Source organism: Lactuca serriola, chromosome 9 (genome assembly GCF_051521515.1).
Source record: "Lactuca serriola cultivar US96UC23 chromosome 9, Lser_US96UC23_V15, whole genome shotgun sequence".
Taxonomy (NCBI): domain Eukaryota; kingdom Viridiplantae; phylum Streptophyta; class Magnoliopsida; order Asterales; family Asteraceae; genus Lactuca; species Lactuca serriola.
The window spans coordinates 217,647,121-217,664,607 of NC_136416.1; the positions used below are offsets into that span (position 1 = coordinate 217,647,121).

Sequence of the window (17,487 nt, forward strand, 5' to 3'; positions counted from 1 at the left end):
AAAACAAGTAAAACAGTATTTACTGTAAATAATTAATTAAGCTCAAAGCATGCATAAGTAAAAGATAAAAGAAGAAATATATAGGGTGCATAATTCGCCAGTGAGATATATAAAACCCTAAAATATGTAGTATAAGCTAGTTTTGTTTAACCTTCTTTGAAACTCACTATCCTGAAAGATTAAAGTACGCAATACAAAACTTATGCATATACGCATATATGCATATATGTTGAAAGATTAGAGTAAGAAAAATACCATACAAACTTCATTGGTATTGAACTTCATTCTTTTAGACTGCTCTGCATTTGGCAATGTTTGGGTCCGTTTCTTATTGCCAAATTCATTGGTAGGCTGTTCTTCAACATTCTCAAACCTAAAACAGAAAACCATAAGTTAATATATCTTTAATGTTTTAATTTAAGTTCTCAAAAATGATGAACACACACAAAATTTTTTATATTTTTGATACTTGATATTCATAAAAGGTGAAGCCTGTCTCAGAATATAGGATGTATCCGAATAATCTTCCTCCCTTGATTTGGCAGTTAGAATCTATACACAAAATGGTCAATTAGCTAACAACTTTTGGCAATAAAAATGGTAGTAGAGCACAAATTTAACATAAAAAATGCAAACCAATGCCATCTTCTTCTTTCCTTCCAAGAAATTAATCATGCAAATATTCTTTCTAACTACTAACACGTATGTTGTAATTGTTCACATTTTAAGCAAAAAAGAGTCTTCCGTATTATATTCTATTTATAGGAATTATAAATCCTAATTTTGATATATTTTTATTTTTTTTAATAAGTATATTATCTGGTGTAGCAAAGTTGGGTTCGTGACTTTTCTTTGTCGGACGACCTTCCTTGTGTGTGAATGTAGTATTTTCATTTTCATTTATTTGTTGCAATATATGGCTATATGCTTCTTGCCTCTATAAACATGGTCTAAGGCGCGAAGGTTCTCCCGATTTCCCTGTTTTCTTTTATCTCCAACTTGTCTAATAATCTTCAACCCCTACCCTGGTAATTACAGTTTCTATTGTGATAACTATTTTAGTTTTAAAGCTCCCTTGCTCTGCAGTAATTCATCAATGGCGCAAGCAGTTCTGGTAGGAGTTGTGGCCGAAGACGCGGTTTCTAAGTTATCAGATGCCATCATACACGTAATAAACCAAACCTGGTACTTTAAATCCAAACTCCTTCAAATACAAGATATCATAATGAAGTTCATGCCTGCCTTCGAAGAAATCGATAAATTAAGTGAAGAGTTGGATAAAACGAAACGGGGAAAAGAAGCGTTTATCTCTAAGCTGAGAGACGGGGAGAAGCTTGTCCGGGAATGTGAGCATATCAAATGGAATATCTACAAGAGATACACTCATTCCGAGAAGTTGGATGAGTTTAATGCATCGTTTCTGGCATTCTGTCAGATTGATATTCAGATATTGATCACTGAGGATTTAAAGAGTCTGCGGAGGGATATGAAGGATCTGCTGGAGAAAATGGATGTGAAAAACAGAAAGAAGAAAAATGATAAGGTTCCATGCTTGAATTCATTGTTTAAAGAACAACTTAAGGATTTGAAGGCGATGGTGCTAAAAGAATCAGTTGTAGTTGTTGCGGCTGCAGGGGGTTGTGGGAAGACTACTTTGGTAAGATTGCTCATGGATGATCACGATATTCAAGGTATTCAAACTTATTCCATCATCAATATAGCGTTGCAAAGAACTAGATTATATTTTGATTTTGAAAAAATTCCAACATAACTGAATTTTTTATTTATATTCCCATGAAATAAATAGCACGCATCTTATCTAATTAATGTCTCATCACGGCAAGCATCTTTTATAATACCACATGTCAAAATTTACTATTTTGTTTATATAAAACAGAAAATCTGCAAAAACATCTCCTTGGCAACCACTAATTGTTACATCATATTTCGGACTAATCATATTAATTGAGAAGGGAACATTTGGTTAAATTATAGGGAAAATTCTACAAAAATCATTAAGTTTATACAAAAATTTAATTTTGACATTACATTATTTTTTGTTACAAGATGGACACTCATTTTACCAATTTGTTATACTTTTGCGTATTATATCGATCAACCAGGTTGTATGGTGATATTACATGAAAAACATAGTAGTTTTGATGATATAGCATGCGAACATGACATGTTAACATTAAAAACTTGTGACATCATATCTTGGGTGTAAAAAAAAAAAACTTAAACTTTTATATAATTATAAGAAATATAACGAGTTTTATGAAGTTTCCAAAATATAATGATTTTTGTGATAGCTATCCAAAATATAGTGATTATTATTATTATTAATTTAAGATAACAAATGTATATCGGCTTATCGGCTAACATATCATTCTCTAGTTCATAAAGTTTGTTACAAGTTATTTTTATACAAACCTTGGATATTTGTTTTGAAGCTTGCCTTCAACTATATATGACAATGCATCGGCATATATATATATATATATATATATATATATATATATATTATATATATATATATATAGATAGAGAGAGAAAAAAAAAGTTCAATAGAAAACCATAATTATTTATTCTTTATCGAAAAAAAATATCTAAATTCATATATTAACATTGTGAATGTGAAAAGTATTTTTCGGATTCACCGTGTGAATCCAGATTCACGTTGTGAATTTTCAAAGATTCACATTGTAAATTTGACTTTAAAAAAAATCGAATTTTATATCATTAGAATAAGGATAAAAAGTTATGAATTTCTATATTTTTAGATTTTTTTTTGATAAAAAATAAGTTCTAAAAGTTGAAAAAAAGATTTGTTCATTGGTTCCTTAGTTAATTATGATTTTCTATTGAACCTCACCCTATATATATATATATATATATATATATATATATATATATATATATATATATATATATATATATATCTTTACTAACTTATAAAAGAAATCCTATTATTTCTATAAATAGATCCAATAAAATAATATTATTCTTTTAAGACGTTCAACTCTCTACGCATAAAGTACAACTAATCATGAATAAAATAATATTAATTTTAATCTAATTACCTTTGAAATCTTATATCTTCTAAAAATTTGACCCGATCTCTTATCCAATTAAAATAAAACAAATAATCCATTATACAAACCATTTTATTTGTAATTTTTTTAAGCTTTATTTATTGTTTATGCCCTCTAATTGAAATTGACCAATAAGTTGTAAAATCAAATACTTTGTTTAATATTAAAAAAAATATCTATGCAAGATTTATGACTAATAGAAAATTAGTATTCCATTTGTTATTCATGTTCCATGAAATATGGTTGTATTAATCTTATTATTTTTCGGTTTAAAACTTTAGATATTAAAGTGGATAATAGTGCAACAGCCCGGAATTTCAAATATCGATATAACTATGATTTAGGGGTGTTTTGAGAAGGGACTCGGCGAGTTGGAGCCTAGACTCGCCGAGTAGGACCGCAGACTTGGTCGCGGGTTCGCGACTGGACTCGACGAGTCCAGATATGGACTCGGCGAGTCGACGCTGTTCAGCAGAAACCCTAGCCGTTTGGTTTTGGATCGTATATAACGCCTCTTAGGCCGTCATTTTCCGTCTTTTGGCCGATTGAGAAGAACCCTAATCGTTGTGGACGTCTAGAGCAGGAGAGAAAGCTTTTGGGACCTTAAAGAATTTGTTACGCAAGAAGAAGAAGAGTTTTGGCCAAAGGAATATCAAGGGGATCGAGTTCTGAGGTTTGGAGACACAGAGAGGGCGTTATTCAGGTAATATTTCGGATCATTTCTGCTATATTGATGTGTGCACGAATTTAGGGTTTATGAAACCCATTTGGTGATTAGATGGATTATTATATTGTTCCCAAACGTTTGTAATCCAGTAATGGGATGGTTAGAGGTCCAGAAGGTCCCATGATTGTGTATTTCGGGACCATACGAATTTCAGGAAGCAGTTGCTCGTCTGCATGGCATGGACTCGCCGAGTTGTTCTTCAGACTCGGCGAGTGGCTTGAAGATTGACTGGGACTCGCCGAGTTGTTCTTCAGACTCGGCGAGTGGAGTCGGGGTGGCCCCGCGATTCTTCCAGGAGAAACTCGTCGAGTAAAAAGGGGATACTCGACGAGTAGGAAGGGAATCTTAAGGAATCGGTGAGTCAAGGACGAGTGGACTCAGAGTCGTTGAACTCGGCGAGTCTTGGGGTGACTCGGCGAGTTAGGTCGCGGGTTAAGTGAAGTTCTGGGTATGGGGACTCGGCGAGTCATTGGGTTGACTCGACGAGTAGGGTCAGTCAGGGGTTGACTTTGACCTTGTCTTTGTTCAATGATTGACCAGTGGTTCCAGGGGTATTTTGGTAATTGTTGTTTATCGTTTAAGTTCAGTGCATTGGCAGCTATCCAGGAGTGGAGATCGTATCAGTGATCGGAGCAGCTTGAGCTATCTGTTCAGTCGGCAGTTTCGAGGTGAGTTATCCTCACTATATTGCTAGGGTTTATGGCACCAAGGCCGACCCTTTTATCGGAGGGAAATCCGGGTAGTTGTCATTGCATGTTATGGGCCGGAAGGCGTTACTATGTTGACCGGAAGGTCATGGCCTGGAAAGGCGTATGTATGCATTTAGTATGTTGACTGATTCATAGAGTAAGGTATGCTAGTGACCGGCCAGACCGGTATCTCGTTTAGAGTAATGCTATGGTATGTGATCTGTTGATTGATTGTTGTCTATGAACTGCTATATGATTATTTGTTATGTTATGCATGCATTGTATGCTTATGGGCCGGAAGGCAATATGTTATGGGCCGGAAGGCAATATGTTATGGGCCGGAAGGCGATTATGTTGTGTTGAGGACCGGAAGGTCAGGGCCTGGAAAGGCGTATATGTGGTTGGTATTCTGGGGGTATCTCACTAAGCTTTCGGGCTTACAGTTGTGGTTTTATGTTTCAGGTTCTCAAGAGTCTGTGACAAGGCAAAGGCGTGATCGTACCGTTCCTCGCGTTGGTGTTTTATGTTTTGAACCTGGGAAATTACTCTGTTAAAGAATGTATTGAAAACATTTTTGCAACAATGTTAATAAAATGGGTGATTTGAAAAGTTTTAATTGTTTTGAAATTTTGGATGTTACAAGTTGGTATCAGAGCCTTGGTTTGAGTGAATTGGGGAAACATTCGTGCGACTCCAGTCTCAAATCGAGGAGGATTTTAAAAAGAAAAATTAAAATGAGAAACTAAAATGGTTTTCAAAGTTAGTAAAAGGAGGATGCGGAGGTACGATCAGCCGGAGCCAGTAAGTAACCCCAAGATACCATACTTGATATTGTTTATTTGAGCTTGATAGCACAGCATGCTAGAGTTAGGCTAGGGATCTTCAGGAATTCATGATAATGTTGCCTGATATGTGATGCCTGTAGCCTAGGGTCCCTTTTGGGATGTTCTCAGTGTTTCTCTAGTGGTGAGAGTTGATAGTTGTTATGCATGTTCCCTAGGGTATTGTGGTAGTACTTCATACAAATATGGGTAGGTGTGGAAGGTAGTATGGGCCCGTACTACTGAAAGCACAGGACCCATACGCGTATCAGGGAAACCATGGTCTCTGGGGTAGGGTTGCGAGAGTTGGATCCCAGGATTTTGGGAAGTGTCTGAGATAGGAAGGGTGTCTTCGACATGGGGATTTCGAGGCATGATGATAGTGGATCCGGATCAGGATCGGGAGCTGGAGAACGAGTTCCGGGTGGATCGGTGCCGTCGGAGGTTATCGATCGAACGAGCACGAGCGAGCGGGATGCGAGGATTCGCGAGATCCTGCGTGATGAGGTTGCTGCATTGTTGCGGGCTGAGTCGCCAGAATTGTTTGGGTCGATCAGGACCGCTATGATTGAGTAGTTTGATGAGCGATATGCGGCTCTCGCAGAGACGGCTGCCGCGGCAATTACAGCGGCTGTAGCAACAGCAAAGAGAGGAGCTAGTCGGGGTTTTCAGTATCGGGACTTCTCTTATGCGAAGCCTCCCACCTTCGATGGAGTTCAGGACCCGATTGCTGCTATGAGATGGTTATCAGACGTGGAGGGGTGTTTCTCCACGAGTTTATGCCCTGCTGATCAGAGGGCGAGGTGTGCTCTGGACCTATTGGTGGAGATTGACCATGGGGTCATATTCTGACGCGCAGAGGGCTGCGGTTTCAGGGAGATCAGTTAGAGAGACGTCCAGTACTCGCTATGTTCCGCGAGATGAGAGGGAGAGATTTGCTCGGGAGTTCCTTGAGCTGAAGCAGGATTCGGAGTCGGTGACTGAGATCACCAGGATGTTTATTGAGAGGGCGATGTTTTGCCCTGCGTTCGCTTCGGAGCGGGCTCAGATCTGAGTATGCTCAAAAGGGATATCAGACAGTTCGTGTCTGCGCAGAAGTGTGAAACCTTGTTGGAGTTGCAGGAGGCCGCCATGTGGCGTGAGTTAGAGGTTGAGTTGCAGTTGCGTGAGCTGAGGCAGACCCCGATGCAGTCGCAGTCGGCGCCGAAACGGTCCAGGACCGTAGACGTTAGAATGGGGGATCGGAGCGGTCACACTTGTGGAAAGTGTGGGAGGGATGGCACCGGAGCCTGTTGGTCCGGTGGTGCATACCGCAAGTACGGAAAGGAGGGGCACGGTGCACGGGATTGTCGGCAGTCGGTGCCAATTCGGGATTTGAGGATTTGTTATCAGTGTCGGCAGGTTGAACATTTGAGGGTCAACTGTCCACAGCTTTCTGCAGGATCGGTGCAGGCTCTAGCACTGGCCACCTTGAGGGGTTCAGGAGGAGGACAGGTCGGAGCGGAGCCCTAAGGGCTCAGAGTCGTACTTATCGGCTTGCGGCAGAGGGGGACGGAGCAGTGCCGGGGGCAGCTGCGGGTATGAGGCTCTCTTGATGTCTGGATTGCCTTGCGTTGATTGTGGTGTATTGTTCGTGCTGGTATCTTGTGTGGATTTCGATGCGGTATTCGTTATTTCGCGGGTTGGGCATGGTTATGGATTGGTGCTTCAGGTTTTCGCTTTGGCATTCGTTGTTCCCTGATGGGTTGGTATGGTTATAGTTTGGTGTTTTGGTGCCGGTAGCCTCGTGCGGTTTTCGATGTGGTAGTCATCCTTTGGCAGGTTGTGGGTTTGGTTACGGGTTATTGTTGGGAATTCCGTTGGTTATTGTTCGAGAGGGTTGTTAGTGGAGATGCGGCACTGGGTTGAATGTCGGGTAGCATCTGCAGTCGTAGAGGGGATAATTGAAAGATCGGATTCTTTTGAGTGGACTGATCAGGGAGGAGATGTGTTTTGTTGAGGGTTGCTTATGCTGGTGGGAAACAGTCAGTGTGTAAATGTTCTCTCTGTGCAGGGTTGTTCTGAAAGGTCATTAATGACGATCGGTGGCAGTTAGTCAGTGCTTTAGTGGGGGAGAATTGGAGAATTCTCCAGGAGATCGACGAGTATGTGAGGGTGCTTAGTTGTTGGGATTCAGCAGCGTTGTCAGCTCAGAGTATAGGCCGACAAGAGCGAGTGTCGGGTATGCGGGGTGGGATACAGACCTAGGGCATTTGATTGTGGAGGCCTGAGAGGAGGCTGGGATCAAGCTTGAGTAAGCAATCGGGATTATGCGATCGGAGTATTGGTACGTTTGAGGCACGTGATGGGTTGTACTGCATTAATCCCACGGGATTATGTTGCGCATGTTTCTTGAGCTGGAACCGGAAGGTTCCCAGAGTTAGAACCTAAGGGTTCGCAGAGTTTGGGTGTACGGACCCACAAGGGTATAGCCTCGAGTGGCTAGTATGTGTTATGAGAGTCGGTCCAGTCATGCTGGAGACTCTGTTGGTATTGTTGGATCAGTTTGAGATTGCGGATCGTATATGTTGCAGTGTGATTGCATTGGAAGGTCTGGCCCCGGGTTAGTGATCTTGTTTAGCTGAGGCAGTGATTTTGATGAGTGGAGAGAGTGCATGGGACTGAGAGCCCCTGCAATGAGAACCAGAGTATGTGAATAGCGGTTACGCAAAAAGGGTGGTGTCGCTTGGGGCAAGCACCGTGGCACTGGTTGGAGTGGCATTATGGCCAAGAGGGTTCCTTGGAAAAGGAAAAGAGAAAGGTGTGTAACTCCGAAGGGGAGTGCAAGTTCACGGAAGTGAAAGCTGCAGAGCAGAGTTATGGTTAAAGTATTTCGAGTATGGTTTTGAGCATCGCGTTCGCGGCAGTGAAGTAGGAACCCATCCGGGTTGGGATGGCTGTCGAGACTCAGAAGGGGTGCAGGGGGAGAGAGAATCTTGAATTTCCAGTGTGATTCTAATCAGAGTGTAGGGTGGGTGTAGTGGTTCAGCTTGGGAGATGTTCGAGGATATCAACAGGGTATCGGGTCTTCCAACCTGCGGGTGTTGGGGCTAGTTCAGCATGTGTATGTGATGGCAAGAGGAGAACTTGTGAGAGTTACTCTGAGAGTGAGAATGGATCTCTCAGTTGGTCCGGGATGGACAAAGTGGGCTTTGGATCGGGGATCCGGTGGTTCATGGTTTCCCAACCCTTATTGGTCGAGTGATTGTTGGGATTTAGAGCAGAGTTGCATCTTGGGTAATTCTCGGTTACAGAGAGCGATGGACAGTACAGAGATCGGGCTTCAGTCGACAGAGCGGATTCAGCAGATGAGACAGAGGTTATTGACCGCCCAGAGCCGACAGGAAAAGTTATGCAGACAGCCACCGATCCGAGCTTGAGTTTCAGGTCGGCGACTTCGTACTCCCGAAGGCCTCTCTTTGGAGAGGAGTGATTCGATTCAAGAAGAAGGGCAAGTTGGGCCCCCGGTACATTGGGCCATTTCGGGTGATTGCAAGGATAGGTCGGGTAGCATGTCGGTTTGAGTTGCCAGCGGAGTGGGGACAGATCCACGACACTTTTCATGTGTCGCAACTAAGGAAGTGTATAGCCGATGAGTCGGCAGTGGTTCCATTAGAGGATATTCAAGGGATGCGAGCCTGAATTATGCGGAGAGATCAGTGGTCATCAGAAATTGGAAGATCGAGGCTATGAGGTATAAGGAGATACCTCTAGTATTAATTCGGTGGCAGCACCGGATGGGCCGGGAATGACCGGTGAGCGGGAACGTGAGATTGCGGGAGCAGCATCCGGAGATATTTTCAGAATGAGACTTCGAGGGCGAAGTCTAGTTCTAGTGGGGGAGAGTTGTAACAGCCCGGAATTTCAAATATCGATATAACTATGATTTAGGGGTGTTTTGAGAAGGGACTCGGCGAGTTGGAGCCTAGACTCGCCGAGTAGGACCGCAGACTTGGTCGCGGGTTCGCGACTGGACTCGACGAGTCCAGATATGGACTCGGCGAGTCGACGCTGTTCAGCAGAAACCCTAGCCGTTTGGTTTTGGATCGTATATAACGCCTCTTAGGCCGTCATTTTCCGTCTTTTGGCCGATTGAGAAGAACCCTAATCGTTGTGGACGTCTAGAGCAGGAGAGAAAGCTTTTGGGACCTTAAAGAATTTGTTACGCAAGAAGAAGAAGAGTTTTGGCCAAAGGAATATCAAGGGGATCGAGTTCTGAGGTTTGGAGACACAGAGAGGGCGTTATTCAGGTAATATTTCGGATCATTTCTGCTATATTGATGTGTGCACGAATTTAGGGTTTATGAAACCCATTTGGTGATTAGATGGATTATTATATTGTTCCCAAACGTTTGTAATCCAGTAATGGGATGGTTAGAGGTCCAGAAGGTCCCATGATTGTGTATTTCGGGACCATACGAATTTCAGGAAGCAGTTGCTCGTCTGCATGGCATGGACTCGCCGAGTTGTTCTTCAGACTCGGCGAGTGGCTTGAAGATTGACTGGGACTCGCCGAGTTGTTCTTCAGACTCGGCGAGTGGAGTCGGAGTGGCCCCGCGATTCTTCCAGGAGAAACTCGTCGAGTAAAAAGGGGATACTCGACGAGTAGGAAGGGAATCTTAAGGAATCGGTGAGTCAAGGACGAGTGGACTCAGAGTCGTTGAACTCGGCGAGTCTTGGGGTGACTCGGCGAGTTAGGTCGCGGGTTAAGTGAAGTTCTGGGTATGGGGACTCGGCGAGTCATTGGGTTGACTCGACGAGTAGGGTCAGTCAGGGGTTGACTTTGACCTTGTCTTTGTTCAATGATTGACCAGTGGTTCCAGGGGTATTTTGGTAATTGTTGTTTATCGTTTAAGTTCAGTGCATTGGCAGCTATCCAGGAGTGGAGATCGTATCAGTGATCGGAGCAGCTTGAGCTATCTGTTCAGTCGGCAGTTTCGAGGTGAGTTATCCTCACTATATTGCTAGGGTTTATGGCACCAAGGCCGACCCTTTTATCGGAGGGAAATCCGGGTAGTTGTCATTGCATGTTATGGGCCGGAAGGCGTTACTATGTTGACCGGAAGGTCATGGCCTGGAAAGGCGTATGTATGCATTTAGTATGTTGACTGATTCATAGAGTAAGGTATGCTAGTGACCGGCCAGACCGGTATCTCGTTTAGAGTAATGCTATGGTATGTGATCTGTTGATTGATTCTTGTCTATGAACTGCTATATGATTATTTGTTATGTTATGCATGCATTGTATGCTTATGGGCCGGAAGGCAATATGTTATGGGCCGGAAGGCAATATGTTATGGGCCGGAAGGCGATTATGTTGTGTTGAGGACCGGAAGGTCAGGGCCTGGAAAGGCGTATATGTGGTTGGTATTCTGGGGGTATCTCACTAAGCTTTCGGGCTTACAGTTGTGGTTTTATGTTTCAGGTTCTCAAGAGTCTGTGACAAGGCAAAGGCGTGATCGTACCGTTCCTCGCGTTGGTGTTTTATGTTTTGAACCTGGGAAATTACTTTGTTAAAGAATGTATTGAAAACCTTTTTGCAACAATGTTAATAAAATGGGTGATTTGAAAAGTTTTAATTGTTTTGAAATTTTGGATGTTACAAATAGGATATATCCGTTTAGACTTATTTGTATCAAGCAAACCGGGTTGTTAAGATTAACTTTGATTCTCTCTTTTATTAACTTTACTAATACTAATAAAGGTATAAGCAAGTCACATCGTATGGATGTGTCATGATTTTTAAAATGAAGGACTATAAACGTACACTACACACCAAAATATTTAGTTTCTTTTCTATTGCGAGGGTTACATTTATTTGTTGCCGTAAAACTAATCGATAACAATATGCATATGTTTTGTGTTACTTGAAATCTAACATGTTTCCGTATATAACTTATTGCCGAATGAGAAACTATTTTTCGCCGCTGCTTTGCGCGGGTCTACGGCTAGTATATATATATATATATATATATATATATATATATATATATATATATATATATATATATATATATATATATATATATATATATATATATATATATATATATATATATATATATATATACACCACATTGAAGTTTAGAAATTGCCTTTAACATTTATGGGTGGGAGAAAATTGTAATTTTTGTCTGATGGATTTTTTTAACAAGTGAACAAATGTTATTTGTAAATGCATAATATAATTGGATACTTAATATGATTTAAGTTAGAGTAAATTTTTAACTGATAATATAAACATTTTAAAATTGCAATTAATATACTGACGGTAAATATGTGTGAATAGTTGTCAATGCATTGGCTTATGCATGTATACGCAACAAGAGTGTAGAAATTTCTTTCAACCTTTTTGGGTGGGAGCAAATTACGATGTTTGTCTCTTGAGTGTTAACAAGTGCATAAACACTTTTTATTACTCACTTCTAAGTAGTCACGTTACATAGGGAACCCCATTACATATTATTCGTCTAAGATCGATACCTATAGGATAACATTTTCACTAAACTGTTTCTTGTTATATTAACACCAATTCAATAAACTAAAAATGTTAAGATATCTTGAATATAATAAAGGGGTGGATTTAACATACACCCAAATTATATATACTATCAATTCCTAAAATCTTAGCTACAGTAAATAGAACCACTTTATTTATCCATAAATTTATTAAGAGTATCATGCATGTAAAATGTAAAATATTATTTGTATAAAAAGGAAACAACAAAACCATATATATATATATATATATATATATATATATATATATATATATATATATATATATATATATATATGGTTTTGTTGTTTCCTTTTTATACAAATAATATTTTACATTTTACATGCATGATACTCTTAATAAATTTATGGATAAATAAAGTGGTTCTATTTACTGGAGCTATATATAATATTCGTTATAATCACATCTAAGATTAGGTATAAAACCTCTAAACTGTGTCGTTTTAACTTAGTAAATATACTTAGTTAGGTATTCACTTGGTAAATATACCATCCTTCATAGCATTTCTTTCATCCATTCGTTTAACCATCAATATTTTATTTCCTTAGTTATCGTTTATTACTTCATTGTAGTGAACATTATTGTTTATCACTGCCACGAAGGTTGAAGATAAACAATATTCTTACTTTCATATTAAAATTATTGATTCAAGCATGAATCTACAGCTTCAACTGTTATCATGAATCCTTAATCGTAATCTTTAGCTAATAAAATGATGTAATTTAATGTGGTTCAGTACCTAAGCTTATCTAAGCCTGCAATGTATATTTATTTTTCTCTTATATATATATATATATATATATATATATATATATATATATATATATATAAGTTCAGGTTTATTTGAGACCATGTTAATTTTGTGAGACCATGAGACGCAATCTAAAAATAATTATAAAATGCAAAATAAAATAAAAATTTTAAAAAGATAATTAATTATTTAAATAAAATATTACACTATAAATATTCTAATGTGATTTTTATAATGTTAGAATATTCTAGTTATCTACTATATTTGTCAGATATCTAAGTATTCTTAATATTCTACTAGAATATTCTAATATTCTACAAGAATATGTTAAACACCATAATTTTTTTTTTTGGAAAATATAAATAATGAAAATAATATTAAAAAAATTATATTTTTTTTAATTATTTTGCATTTTAAAAATGTTTTTTATCTACAAAATGAGTGGCTAGGATTGTGTCTCATGGTCTTACAAAATTATTTAACCGTATATATATATATATATATATATATATATATATATATATATATATATATAGGGTTAGGTTATTGTGTTCTTACTATCTATTGTGTGTATGTATGATTATTTCTGGACCAAACATTTTAGTTATTTTAAAAAAGTAATTAATACATATTACATGTTAAAGATATAATATATATATATATATATATATATATATATATATATATATATATAGGGTTAGGTTATTGTGTTCTTACTATCTATTGTGTGTATGTACGATTATTTCTGGACCAAACATTTTAGTTATTTTAAAAAAGTAATTAATACATATTACATGTTAAAGATATAATAGGTATTAATTAAATCTCCAGCATTTAATATGTATTAATTATTTTTTTTTAAATAACTAAAATGATTGGTACATAATCAATCTTGAATGCACACAATAAGTAGTAAAAAATATTTGAACCTAACTCTCTCTCTCTCTCTCTCTCTCTCTCTCTATATATATATATATATATATATATATATATAGGGATATATACAGTAAAGTCCCAATATTTTCATCGATTTAACAAGAAAGTCCTAAACTTTATTTTTTTGACAGTAAAGTCCACATTACCGGCAGTTTTTGACACTTTTACCTTTTTTCCCCGGTTAGCCGGTAATTAGGACTTTTTTGTCAACAAAATAAAGTTTAGGACTTTCTTGTCAAATCGTCAATTAGGACTTTACTGTCAAAAAAATAAACTTTAGGACTTTTTTGTCAAATCGTTCAAAATATTGGGACTTTAGTGAATATATAATTTTTTTTGTTAGAAATTTAATGGTATGATACTCTTTAAGCATAAGAGTTATTGAAACATTCTCTAATCAACTAGATCCTATTGAAATCCTTTACGTTTGCTTCTTGTTAAATCGTTTTTTTAATCTCAACAAACCGACATTGAAAAAAATTGAGATAATCAAGAAAGAAAGAAAGAACCAGGGTTGTGTTGGCTTTTTGCAGTCTCAAAAATGGAGAAATAAGAAACCAAAAAAAAAAACGAAATTGCCCTTCTTTCCCTTCTCCACATTCACACCCTTTTGACTATGCATGTGTTGTTTGTGTTTGTATAAAGCTAGGGCAATTTCGTTTTTTTAGGTTTCTAATTTCTCCATTTTTGAGACTGCAAAAAGCCAACACAACCCTGGTTCTTTCTTTCTTTGTTGATTATCTCAATTTTTTTTTAATGTCGGTTTGTTGAGATTAAAAAAACGATTTAACAAGAAGCAAACGTAAAGGATTTCAATAGGATCTAGCTGATTAGAGAATGTTTCAATAACTCTTATGCTTAAAAAGTATCATACCATTAAATTTCTAACTAAAAAAATTATATATTCACTAAAGTCCCAATATTTTGAACGATTTGATAAAAAAGTCCTAAAGTTTATTTTTTTGACAGTAAAGTCCTAAATGACAATTTGACAAGAAAGTCTTAAACTTTATTTTGTTGACAAAAAAGTCCTAATTACCGGCTAACCGGGGAAAAGGGTAAAAGTGTCAAAAACTGCCGGTAATTTGGACTTTACTGTCAAAAAAATAAAGTTTAGGACTTTCTTATCAAATCGATGAAAATATTAGGACTTTACTGTATATATATATATATATATATATATATATATATATATATATATATATATATATATAATATATATATATATATATCATGTTAATTAAATGTTACTAAAAATGGAGATAAAAGTTATTTTTGCTAACCAAAAGGCTCAATTATAGAGCTGTTATTTTCAAATTATTTATTTAGAGATATATTAGATTATGTGTTATTTTTTTTATTACATGTTAAAAGAACAAAATGATAAAATAGTAAAAGTGATAGAGTTAAAAGCTCAATTTGCTCAACCGCATATATTTGTCAAAGTTATAAATACATGATCGTAAAACATGCAAGATGTAGGAATTCACTGCTTAAGATATTTAATGAAAAACCTCTCATAATAACGTGTTCAACTTTGACGAACTAGCTTGCTTGGAAGAAAAATCTCTCCAAGAACTACATAACGGAACTTTTAACATTATTGTTTATATCAATTATCAAATAAGGTATTTTGAATATTATAACATCATATGGAATGTTTTTAAAAAAGAATATTTGTGTTAAAATTACTCATTTTAGTTGTTTGTGTATGCTATTATAGCTATAGTTTAAAAGTAATAATTCCTTGAAAATTTAAATACTCTTTGATAATTATAATCATTAGAAGACAAATTTATAAAAAATTAATATAAATAAATGATATTTTTTAAAATTTAAATAAGTTTTGTTTGTGATTTACTTTGAAAACCGTTTATTTACTTATTAGCTTTTCGAATAATCAAGTTAAAAATGAGTTTAGAAAATATTTTTTTAAACGACTCTAGACTATATGAAAAATAAGTTTTTAACAAGTCACACACTCCTTGCTCCTTACTTTTGAAAGATAATTTATGACTTCTTATAATACCACATTAATTTAAACAACTCATTTCCAGCCTCCCTTTCTTTAAAAAAAGTGTGTCAAACTAATCCAAAAATGCTTATTGAGCAATGTTTTAAAACCCGGGTTCTTAGTTGACCCGGTGTGACGACCAGTTCACGGGTCAATCGGTTCAACCGGTTAAACCGTTGGGTCAACCTGGTTTATGATCTTTTTCTATTTTTATATATTTTTACTTTTCCTGCATAATGCAAAAACATATAAAACCAATAGTTTGATATCCATAAAGTTTAAATATTGAAAAACATTGAAGAAACCGCAAAGGACTTGTTGTTTTGGTGTTCGCTACTTGTATCAAACTATCCAAATCTTATTAAAACGGGTCAACCCGGTTTTAACTGGTTCAACATAAGCGGTCGAACCGCGGTTTAGGAGAAACCCGGTCGGTTTGATCCGGTCCGTATTTTTACAAAAAACGTTCGTAATTGACCCGCCTTCTACCCCGGGTCATGGTTCAACCGGTTGAACCGGTCGGGTCAGCCCGGGTTTTAAAACATTGTTATTGAGTGAAAATCCAAACACCGTTAAGATTTAAAAGATTTTGTAATGCATTAAAGATGGTCTCCGTTTGCATATTTTTAAACCAATTTTAGTGTAGAAAACGATACTAGGGCTAGAGATGTCTTGGCTCATATCAAAGCGTTAAACAATGATACATCTAGTAGGAAACTGCTTAGCACACACCAAACACATGTTGAACAATAAGAGGCATGCACCAATTAAAGAGGGGACTTTATAGTATCCATAAAATTACACTTGGTTATCACTATTACATCTAAAATAAAATAAAAATTGTTAAAATGTTCCATTAAACAAAACAAAGTTGTTTAGTATATATGTCTCTATGCAAGAGCAACTAAATACTACTTTTTCATGCAACAACTATAATTGTTCAATTTGTAATAATTAAACCGGTATGATTATAATAAACATTAAATGGGTGTAACTTAGATTCGAGGGAGTATTTCGTTTGACAGCATAAGTAAAAGAGTACTTTTTTCAAACTTTTGGAGTATTTGAGTATTTCTTTCTTTTGTCAAATTTTAATTATGCATGACGGTTTGTATTTGGGAACAAATACGTATGATCTAATCCTATATTAAATTGATCGGTACAAGTTATGTACTGTTTCCCTAACTTTGTTAGTATACTAACTTAATAGATGTTTGAAATTTTGATGTTAATGTTTTTAATGTTTATTTTTATCGATTTCTTCCCTTGTTCATGATAATGCTCTAATTTGAACAGCTGAATTCAGCAACATCTACTATGTTACCATTTCACCGGCACCAAACCTAAAGGACATAATAGAGGATTTACTTCATCAGAGCCATCCTGATAAGAAGTTTGATTTTATTAATGAAGAAATCGCAATCAAACAATGGCGGAGTTTTGTTAGTTCAAGACGAATACTATTAATATTGGATGATGTATAGTCTGATTCCATTGTTAAGATCTTCAGGTTCAGGTCCCCGAGAATCAAGATTGTGGCTACATCTAGGAGAACATTTCAACAATTCAGTACATATCATTTGCTACTTCTGAACCATCAAGATGCTATCGATTTGTTTTGTCATTTTGCATTTCCTGAACCTGAAAGTGAAAACGCAAATATACCTGATGCTCTTGTTGAAGAGGTAGAGTGAAATTTTTTCCAAAATAACTAAAATTTGCATGGTTGGTATTTCTATGACATCAGGAAATATCAACATCAACTAAATACCCATTGTTGGTGAAACGACCCAAAAATACGACCCAAAAAAATTTTATTTTTAATATAACCGAAAATCGTAAATATGAGTATCATATAATAAAACCATACACTGTGTATCTCAAACCATACTCAA

At 36.7% G+C, this 17,487-nt stretch overlaps 1 protein-coding gene across 1 annotated transcript; it reads left to right on the plus strand.

Annotated features, from left to right (window-relative positions):
• Nucleotides 1-1,096: 1,096 nt before the first annotated feature.
• On the plus strand, nt 1,097-17,286 carry LOC145076569 (putative disease resistance protein At5g66900). Its single transcript, XM_079022397.1, has 3 exons — nt 1,097-1,691; nt 16,889-17,034; nt 17,077-17,286. The coding sequence occupies exons 1-3, from the start codon at nt 1,097-1,099 to the stop codon at nt 17,284-17,286; spliced, it is 951 nt and encodes a 316-aa protein (XP_078878523.1).
• The last annotated feature ends 201 nt before the right edge of the window (nt 17,287-17,487 follow it).

Coding starts and splice junctions, on each gene's coding strand:
- LOC145076569 (XM_079022397.1), top strand. CDS start 1,097: ATGGCGCAAGCAGTTCTGGTAGGAGTTGTGGCCGAAGACGCGGTTTCT. Junction 1,692..16,888: donor GGATGATCACGATATTCAAG/GTATTCAAACTT, acceptor TAATTTGAACAG/CTGAATTCAGCAACATCTAC. Junction 17,035..17,076: donor TCAAACAATGGCGGAGTTTT/GTTAGTTCAAGA, acceptor GATGATGTATAG/TCTGATTCCATTGTTAAGAT.